We start from the raw sequence: 11,000 nt of genomic DNA on the forward strand, positions 1-11,000 counted from the left end.
CCAGCTTTCAGGCTCAATCCCCATTGGCGGAGTGCAGGTGTCAACTGATTGATGTTTCTCTCTCACACACACACCTCTTCATTTATCGCTCTCTCAAATCAATAAAATGAAATATTTTTTTAAAAAGAAGAATACTATGGGTTAACCTCCATGGCATTAAATATGGGACCAGTGAGGGGTGTTTAGTATTGGGTGGGTCAACAGGGTAACTCATCGCATTCTCTCCTCTCTTCCCCCAGCCCTGTGCACCTGTTACCGCGTCCGTCCCTTCTTCCGCTCTCCCTCAGGAGCTGACTTCAGGGCGGGTTTGCTCCATTCCCATTGAAGCCATTTCCAGTGACGATGCCTACAGACCAGACGTGTTCAGATGGTCATGGGAACCCGCAGTGCATTCTGGGCTGGGGGCTGCCACCGTCCGGGCCGCCCGCTGGACGCCTCACTGAGGGACAGTACCGGGACTCCGAGAGGGGGCACGTGCTCTTCAGAGCCTTCCTCCCCCCGGAGGGCTCGGACCCCCTCCGGAGCCTGCACACAATGAACGCGCTCCTCCACCGGTGGCTGAGGCCGGATGTGCGGACCGTGAAGCAGATCCTGGACCAGCTGGTGCTGGAGAAGTTCATGACCTGCATGCCCCTGGAGCTGCAGGTGCTGGTCAAGGAGAGGAGGGTGCAGAGCTGCGATGAGCTGGAGGTCCTGCTGATGAACAAGGAGAAGCCCAGGAAATGGGTGAGTGGGGCCCTCATGATGGGCTGGGCAAGGGAGGCCAGTAATGTACACGGTAGCATTCTTTACATTTCTATTTTTTTTTTAAATATGATTTTATTGATTTCAGAGAGGGAGGGGGAGAGAGAGATTGAAACATCAATAATGAGAGAGAATCATTGATTGGCTACATCCTGCATACCCCCACCATCCCACTGAGGATCAAGCCTGCAACACGGTGGTATGCCCTGGCCAGGAATCGGAACTGTGACCTCCTGGTTCATAGGTTGATACCCAACCACTGAGCCACGGCGCCCAGACACATGAGCATTCCTTAGAGGGACATCTTCCGACATTTGTTCTCCCTTCCTGAGGCTCGCTTTCCCATTGACCTCACAGTAACCCCAGGAGGTAGACTTGTTGGTGCTGCCTCACGGGTGAGGAAACTGAGGCACAGACCAGGTGCAGGGATGGCGCCGTGCTCTCCAAGGGAGCCCGTGGCAATGTTGGGAGACATGTTTGGTTGCCACCATGTGGGCGGTTGCCATTTTATTGATTGAAAGAATTCCTTTTTTAGAGAGAGAATGGGGAAGGGAGAGAGAGGGCAACATCCCTGTGTGGTTCCACTGAAAGTGGGAGCATGAGGAGCACACACGCAAGGAGGAGGGTGACTCCCGGGTCTCATCCTGTTTCATTTCCTCCCCGCAGACGGTGGTCACCTTCCATGGGCAGGAGTATCTTCGGGAGAATTCCGACGAGGAAGCTGGGGACACGGACCTCGGGATGGACTTGTCCGTGAAGTCCCCATCCCCCATAAGTAAGGCGGGGGCACATCCTGAGAACAGCCCAGAGGTCCTCGGAGAGCCGGGGAACCAGCCAGGACCCAGTGACATGGTGTGGGGACAGGTGAGTGTGTGACACCCTGATCTGTGGGGACAGGTGGGAGCCGGTTCAAGGGGCCGCGGTGCCCGTAGCTGCTACAGCATTTGGGAATTCTGACACAGGCTAGAAGGGGACCCCTGAATGCATGCAGGGGAAGCATTCAATCCACGGGCATTTCTGAACCAATGTGGACCGTAAAGAGTCACTGACATCTGTCCTTGGTCCACAGGCCAGTAGAAATCTAATGTTCCTCTGGGCGTTATCAGGGTGAGGAGTGGGGAGAGCCAGGTCCAGAATCTCTTTGCTTCCACAAATGGAGGCAGCCAGCAGTTGAATAGCCCAGGGGAGGTACGCCTAGAGAATGAAGACTAAACACTCTTGCCCTGGCCAGTGTTTTCAGTGGTTCCAGCATCAGACCCAGTCAAGGGCACATACCTGGGTTGCAGGATCCATTCCCTGTCCAGTTTGGGGACGTGCAGGAGTCAACCAGCCAAGTGTCTCTCACGGTCTGTCACACTGATGTTTCTCTCTCTCTCTCTCTCTCTCTCTCTCTTTCTCTCTCTCTTTCTCTCTCTCTCTCTCTCTCTCTCTCTCTCTCTCTCTCTCTCTCTCTCTCCTCATCCTCCCTGCATCACTCTCTCTGTCCACCTCTCTTCCTTGCTCTCTATAAATCAATGGAAAAAATATCCTGGGGCCGAAACCAGTTTGGCTCAGTGGGTAGAGCGTCGGCCTGCGGACTCAAGGGTCCCAGGTTCGATTCTGGTCAAGGGCATGTACCTTGGTTGCGGGCACATCCCCAGTAGGGGGTGTGCAAGAGGCAGCTGATGGATGTTTCTCTCTCATCGATGTTTCTAACTCTATCCCTCTCTCTTCCTCTCTGTAAAAAATCAATAAAATATATTTTTTTTAAAAAGAAAAAATATCCTGAGGTGAGGATGAACAACAACAACAAAAAGAGTAAGGAGTACAATGTACGGGCTTGACGTAAAGGTGTGATGGGTGTACATAACAACAGACTTGGGACCTGTCAGAATGGCTATCATCAACAAATCAACAAACGACAAGTGTTGGCGAGGATGCGGAGAAAAAGGAACCCTCGTGCACTGCTGGTGGGAATGCAGACTGGTGCAGCCACTGTGGAGAACAGTATGGAGCTTCCTCAAAAAACTGAAAATGGAACTCCCATTTGACCCAGTAATCCCACTCCTGGGAATATATCCGAAGAAACTAGAAACACCAATCAGAAAGGATATATGCACCCCTATGTTCATAGCAGCACAATTCACCATAGCTAAGATTTGGAAACAGCCTAGGTGCCCGTCAGCAGATGACTGGATCAGAAAACTGTGGTACATCTACACAATGGAATACTATGTTGCCATAAAAAAGAAGGAATTCTCATCATTTGCAGCAACCTGGATGGAATTGGAGAACATTATGCTAAGTGAAATAAGCCAGTCAATGAAAGAAAAATACCACATGATCCCACTCATTTAGGGATAGTAAAGATCAGTATAAAGTGACGAACAAAAAGATAGATACAGAGACAGTAAAGCATCAAACAGACTTTCAAATTACAGGGGGAAAGTTAGGGAGAGGTGGGGGAGTTATGAAATCAAATGAAGGACTTGTATGCATGCATATAAGCATAAACAATGGACGCAAAACTCTGGGGGGGGAGGGCATGTGTGGGTGTGGGGTGGGGGGGGGGTAATGGTAAGATATGTACACATATAATACCTCAATAAAAAATATTAAAAAAATAAAAATTAAAAAAAAAATCAAAAAAAAAAAAAAAACAGACTTGGGAGTTGGGGGTGATGGGTTTGGCCCCAAGGAGGTCTAGACAGAGCCCCAAAACTGTGGTGTTAGGTAAGTTGGGGTCTCAGGTCAGGGAGATGGACCGGATTGGGCAGTGGTTGGCAAACTCATTAGTCAACAGAGCCAAATATCAACAATACAACGATTGAAATCTCTTTGAGAGCCAAATTTTTAAACTTAAACTATATAGGTAGGTACATTGTTATTAACTTAATGAGGGTACTCCTAAGCTGGCCTTTGCTACAAACTCAAGAGCCAAAGAACCGCATGTGGCTCGTGAGCCTCAGTTTGCCGACCACTGGGATGGGGGAAGGAGGGACAGAGCTTCCCACCCCTGGTTTCCGACACGTATAACCACCCTTGTTTGCCCACTGTCAGGGGCAGAGAGTCCTCCTGCCAGAGACGATTCTCAAGACAAGTGACCCAGAGGGTGTGAGGCCCAAGGTGAAGGTGGAGGAGTTGGAGAAGGATGTGATGGAAGATGGGGAAGAGGCAGCAGTTCTCACATCTCCAGAGCCTCCGCTTCCCAGCAGTCCTGGTGAGTATGGAAACTGGGCTTTCAGAGCAGTTATTGATGCTCCCTGTGCTGGGGATCTGGGTGGGCATGCACCGTGGTCCTCTTTTGGGGACAGTTGGCTCTCAATGCCAAGCCTTCTCCACCACGGACTCCCTGGTGTCCTAAGGTCTAGTCTCTCAGTTTGTTGGTTGGTGGGAATGTTCTCAACCAACCTGGGCTTTGGTTCAGAGGCTTTTGGTAGTGTTAAAAGTGCTCTCTCTCTCTCTCTCTATATATATATATGCTTTAATTGATTGTTAGAGAGAGTGCAGAGGAGACAGAGAGAGATAGAAACATCGATGAGAGGGGAAATCATGGATTGGCTGCCTCCTGCATGGCACCCACCGGAGATGGAGCCCCATAATCCGGGCATGTGCCCTGACAGGGAGTGGAGCTGGCGACCTCTTGGTTCCTGGGTGGGTGCTCAATCCCTCAGCTGAGCCAAAACTGCTTTTATTAATGTTGTGTGTTGAACCCTTTCTTTCAGGAGAATCGGTGAGGACAGAGGGGGAGCAGAACCCCCAAGAAGGAATTGGCCTTGAACATGTGGATGCTGCTGATGTACCTCCCACCCACGTTCCGGAGACACAGGCCTTGACTCAGCATCTGAAGAAAAGAGGTTCTTGGAATCCAAGCGGTGTCCCCAAGAGAAAAAGGGGGAACAGTACCACCTCCCAAGAGGAGCATCAAGAAGCAGCCGTGCCATTGGACCAAGGACAAGTCACAGGACAGCACGGGTCCAATTCAGTCGGTGCATCAAACACCGTGGAGCCAACTGGTCCCCCTGTTGGCAAAGAATCCAGGAGACAGATCCCGTACGAGTGTCAGGACTGCAGCAAAAGGTTCAGTTATAAATCTCAGTTAGACCTTCACCGGAGGACACACACAGGAGAGAGACCCTTCCAATGCCATTACTGTCCCAAGAGATTCATTCAGGCCTCGGACCGGAAGGTCCACCATTGGATCCACACGGGCCGGGCCAGAAGCCGTACCGCTGTACCGTCTGCAAGGAGCGATTCACCCACTCGTCCACGCTGCGTGGCCATGAGCGGGTCCACACCCAGGAGAGGCCATACCAGTGCGACGTCTGCCCCAAGAGCTTCAGACACCGAGGGAACCTCAACGTCCACATGCGCATCCACTCGGGCCTGAGGCCCTACTGGTGTCCCCAGTGCGACGGGGCCTTCCGCCAACTGGGGACATTCCAACGCCACCAAAGGACATGCCAAGGAGCGCCCCAGAGGCACCGGGTCCCTGCTGACCCAGAAGGAAAGGAAGGGGTCCCCTCTGGTGCAGAAATGGCCTATGAACACTTGGACAGTGGGGGTGCTATGAATTAGAATTGGGGTCCTCCAATAATTACTCATGTTCCCTACTGGCCCCATATTGTGTCAGTCTTGCTGGTTTTTTCAATAAATATTTCACTATTTTACCCTTATCTCTCCTGTTGTCCTTTATTTTATTGTAAAATAGGGAGGTCCCAGGAGAGTGGCCAGATACCCTACAGCAGTGATGGGCAACCTTTTGAGCTTGGTGTGTCAAACTTCGCCAAAAAACTGAGCATAACTCGGGTAGTGTGTCACTTTGAGGAAAAAACATTATTTCGCAAATGTTTCATCCTCAAGAGCAGCAAATGTTTCATCCTCGGCATGTTTCATCAGCGGCCGCGTGTCATCAGAAATGGCTACGCATGTCAGTGCTGAACATGCGTGTCATAGGTTCGCCATCACTGCTCTACAACATAACTGTTAGAGATGAAAAAAAATTAGTAAAATGTATATGAAAATAATATATAAATTGATTAATAAATAAACAATAACATGATATAACAATGACATGATATAAAAACAACAAAAACATGATATAAAAACAACATTGATAAAAACAATGACTGATAAATTGATTAAACTTATTCTAATATCTCCCTGTATACCACATTAAGAGTAAAAACACTTTCAGAGTGCTTGACTAATTTTCCTTGTGATGAAGTATTTACAACTTTAGAGTTACACGCTTTTTGAACTCAAGAGAAAGCAACATATAACTGACCATGTCCAAAAACGGGTTTGGATAGGAATATTCCTACTCTGTTTAGAGTTTATCCTTGTGATTTATTAATAGTCATTGCAAATGCTGGGATCACAGGAAACTGTCTTCAAATAAATTTAAATGGGAGGCCAGTGTCAGAAAGTGACAAATCAATTCTTGGAATCAGAACAACCTCCACTTTCTTTCAGCTGCAGAATGTCAACAAAAACAACCAAATTCATGATCAACAATGACAGATCAAAACACATGCGTGCGATTGGTGTCAGTGAGAGCTTTATATGTATCGTGAATGCACCAGTCAACGTTTATTTTTAAATTGCCAGTGTGCGTCATATGTACCAGAGGGTCATATGTAAGTACGGTTGGTCACTTAAGCTTTTATATATATAAATAGAAGAGCAGTTACAGATATTTCCAGGCTTGTTTCTCATTAGATAACTGAGCACACAGAGTTTACAATAGAAGCACATAAAGCCTGTGTTAAAGACACTGGGGAGAAAAAGACAAAAATAGGTGGAATCACAATGGAAATGCTCTGCAAAACTTAGACGAATCGCTTATTGTTTTACTTCTTCTCCAGTGGAGTTATACATTTACTTGGCCTTGATGGAAAGACAGTGATAAGTTGATTGATTTGCTTGGACAGTATGTCAGAGAGATGAGGAAATTACTAAGGCAACTTGAGAAATAGAAAAATTCCAAAATTATCTGAAGACGTTATAACTTTTGAACTTAGCTTTTCAAAATACAATCACAACTGGTGTCTCCAAGATTCTGTTTCTAGGAGACAAACCTGCCTTGGGCATCACATTAGCAAACAGATAAGCAGCTCCCCTGGCTTGCCAGTCACCCCTGAAGCATGACCCTAGCCAAGAGTCTGAAACAAAATGTTGGTGTGGGCCACGCCAGCTCTCACCAAACTCAGAGCAAAAGAAGGGTTACTTGAAGAAAAACATTTAGTTACTTGAGAGAAAAAAAATTCATCGCAGCAATTGTGAAGGGAAGACACAATTGCTGATTGAAAGGGAAAGAACTGTTTGAACTCGATCCCTTTAACTCTGGGATCCCTTTAATTCTGTGTCTCTACCACAACTATTGAGTAAGGAGTCTCCTATCCTCCACAATGTTTCTCTCCCACAGCCCCATCCAAACCTGCAGGTGCCTCAGCAGTTGCCTTTGAGTCATTCCCTGTCTCTGCACCAAGGCTTGGGGGTGGAACAAAACTCTGGGTCAGAAAGAGAAAGTTGCTGAGAAAAATTTAACTTCACAGAACAATTCCATCTCCATGAGGTCAGGCATCTTTCTTTGGTTCATGAATGTGTCCAAAGCTATTAGACCAGTATCTGACTCATCGAATACTTAAATATTTGTTCAGTGAGTGAGCAAACTTCTGAGTCCTTAACCCACTAGAATGGTAGAAGACGGCTTCCATCATCACTGAGCTCCTTCCTCCCAAAATTTTAACTAAAATTTGATCATCTTACATGATGCCCAGGAAATAATATCTCTGATCTCCAACCTAATCTGATCACTCTAGCCATCCTTATTGGCCAAGGCCTCTCCAGTTGGCACTCAGGCATTCCCCTGCCTCAAATGGAGCAGAGGAACCTTTGGTAAGACCAGGAACCCCAGGCCTGAAGGGTCCCAGGAGACTATTTCTTTGAGGCCAGGGAGCAATGCACAGCTCCTCTTGCAAGTGGGGCCAACAGCCCAGGCTCTCTTGCCCAGCTTGGGGGTTCTCTTTATAAGGGCCATCCTGTCCCTTTCTCTTCTGCTTCTCCAAGCTTATTTCCTCAAACTTGATCCTGTCCCAAAGGTTTCTGACCTTGGGAAATAAATGGCACAAAAAATCCCAGGCCTACTCTGCATTCCTCCCTGACTTCCCCCCAGGCACTGACACACAGAACTTACTATCAGTTAAATGGATGGGCTAGAAAGGGAAAGATGAAGGAGAGAAAAGCAGTGTCATAAATATCTCAAATATTCAGCTACATGAGTACGTGACCTGGTGCATATAATTAAGTCAACTGTGGGCCCTACAGGTTATTCCACTGGCCGCAAAACTAGCTTAAACGAAAGTAAGAACAGTTGTTTATTCCTCTAAACTGCAATACAGAAAGGAAATACACATTTAGTAACCCATCTCTCCCCCCTCACATACACACACACACACACACACACACACACTCACACACACACACACACCCTTTGGTCAATATCCTCCTATAACAAACAGCTTAAAAGAGAGTAAAGAAAGTGATCTCTTCTTAAAAATGTTTGGGTGTTAATTTGATCACCATCCTGAAAAGCATTAGAGCCACTTTAATAAAAGGACGTAGACTTGGTTTTAAGGCACTTTACTTATATAAAATTACACTTTTAATCTAATATAATGGCATTTTCTTTCTTGTAAGGATGATAAGCATTATTGATCTCACATCCTAACACATTTTGGGAGTAGGATGAACCTGGATAGTAAGAGCCTTTTTCTCATCCCCCCTAATGCAGAGGAAACTTCCTAGAAGGAATTCATTTGGAATGAAAGGGAAGCAATTGACTTGCAGGTAAGGGTGGGCAGGGTGGCAGGATTCTTTAGGATTTATGGTGTGAGTTTCAAGAATAATGGCAACAGGCAACCCATGACAGAGGATGAATTATGAGACAGGCTGATTTAATTATACACAAACAACAAAGGATTGAAAGCAGCTTTTAGAAATAGTAGTAGGAAATAGGACTATCAGGGAAACGCTTCAACGGCAAGCAAGGCCATCCCTAAATCTCTGAAATGAGTTGCAATTTCATTCTCCGTTCTGATCCATTTCCTTTTGCACCCTATGTCCTCACTTATCTTCCAGAAGAAGCCTACACCGCCAGGCGCCAAGAGAAGAGAAAGCACGAGTGGGAATGATTTTTTTTTACTAAATATATTGGGGTGACATTGCTCAACATGAATGTATAGGTTTCAGGTGTGGGTTTCTATGTTACAAGATCTGTATACTGCACCGTGTGCCCACCACCCAAAGACAAATCTTCTCCTGACACCATATATTAGGACCCCCTTCTCCCGGGAATAATATTTTATAGTGATTACAATTATCAGAATTCCTCAGATTCCATTTGCTGTCCTTTTGCTGTGACCTTCAGACAACTCACATTTCAGGATCTGCTGTGATTTGAACAGGTAACATGCTACAGATAAATGCTTCAAAATGAAGTGGGACTGCCTACCTTTAAGCTGCGGGACATAAGCTGTGAGAGCCTAGTTAAAACGCTATTAATATTTATCTTTTTGTGCCTTTTGAATGCTTGCAGGCAGACCTCGTTTTATTGAGCTTCACAGATGTTGTGTTTTCTGCTCACTGAAGGGAAGACCCTCCACCAGTGAAAACATTACAGCTCACTGAAGGCTCAGATAATGGCTAGAGTTTTTAGCAATAAAGTATTCTTAAATTCAAGGATATACATTGTTTTTTAGAGACTATAGTATAGGGTGAACATAACTTTTATATGCACTGGGAAACCAAAAAATGTGTGTGATTTGCTTTATTGTGAAACTCACTTTATTGAAGTGGTCTGGAACTGAACCCGTAATATAGCCAAGGTATGTCTGTATATGTATAATTGATTGCATTTTAAAAACCAAACCATGTAAACCAGGGATCCTTCATCAAATCGAATACTTATGTGACATTTTATTAGACATAAGGTAATGGCAAAATAGACATGCCTCTAATGCAAAGCCAGCTAACTTCAAGTTATCACAGTTGAGATAAACCGTATTTCTAAAATAACTTTTTAACACTACTCACTTTTTCAGATTAAAAAAAAAAACACAGTAAGAATCAACTTGTACACCTTTCCTTACCCCAAAAACTCAATTCATGGGTCCAGTCCCATAAAATGTAAGCCATGTATACAATTCCAAAGGCTTAAAAGTCCACCGTCTTCTATTGCTCCTGTCATTTTCCCTATTACACCAAGACAAATCATACAAGGAAAATAATGGCTGCTGTCACGGAGCCACTGTCCAGTCTCTTAGAACCTGCCCTGATACCAGCTTCTGTACCAGGCTTCGCTACTTGTTCATGAAATAACCACACTTCATGAGAGACCAAGTCGAATTTCAGTCTATTTTTAAGGACCTTATAATGAATGCTAGTCTCAGATACACATTTTCTGTTTTCCACAGAGTTCTTCTCCATGGGACACATGTCCACCACGTAATGTTGAAACAGGTACATGTTTCCATACGGAGAAGTATGTTTTCCTAAAGTGATTAAGTAATTAAACCACAATATGAAGTCATACTTTCTGGTATAAAATTGTTAACATTCTTATAACAGCCACAGATAAGTCACCAGTCATATTAACCAGAAACCTCAGGAATGAAAGACGCCTCTGTAAAATGTTCAAATCTTCCCGTGTCAGGTATTAACAAAAAGCGCCATCTGCTGTGTGTTCAGGAGAATTTCCTGCTACACATACTGAAATATGTCCCTGACCAAAGTGGTGTGAAATAAGGCTGCAGATGAACAGGTTATGATCACAAATTCAAGGATATTTTGAATAACAATACGGGAGAGAGAATACACCCTGCTTATTTTCTTCAGCATTTGGGATGTTACATAGCCTGTTGAATAAATATCTAAGCATCCTATTGAAGTTACTATTTAGCAATGAAAGTTCACTTCACTAATAATTATACATGCAAAGAAGCTAATTTTTAAAATATTTCATGTTGCCAAATTACTTTATAATACTAAAAATTGGAAAGGGCCCTAGCCGGTTTGGCTCAGTGGATAGAGCGTTGGCCGCAGACGCAAGGGTCTCAGGTTCGAGACCAGTCAAGGGCAGGTACCTTGGTTGCAGGTTTGATCCACAGCCAAGGTCAGGGGCACGTCCTAGAGGCAACCAATTGATGTGTCTCACATCAATATTTCTCTCTGTGTGTCTCTCCCCCTTCCTTCCACTCTCTCTAAAGTTCAATGGG

At 45.3% G+C, this 11,000-nt stretch overlaps 1 protein-coding gene across 1 annotated transcript; it reads left to right on the forward strand.

The window, feature by feature from the left end:
* Window positions 1–342: 342 nt before the first annotated feature.
* Window positions 343–5,357, forward strand: LOC114231190 (zinc finger and SCAN domain-containing protein 5B-like). The gene is given in 5 exon segments (XM_054718612.1): window positions 343–726; window positions 1,411–1,608; window positions 3,784–3,943; window positions 4,449–4,933; window positions 4,936–5,357. Coding segments are annotated over 5 exon segments (1,593 nt in total). The 3' UTR covers window positions 5,302–5,357.
* Window positions 5,358–11,000: the final 5,643 nt, after the last annotated feature.

Source organism: Eptesicus fuscus, chromosome 7 (genome assembly GCF_027574615.1).
Source record: "Eptesicus fuscus isolate TK198812 chromosome 7, DD_ASM_mEF_20220401, whole genome shotgun sequence".
Classification (NCBI taxonomy): Eukaryota; Metazoa; Chordata; class Mammalia; order Chiroptera; family Vespertilionidae; genus Eptesicus; species Eptesicus fuscus.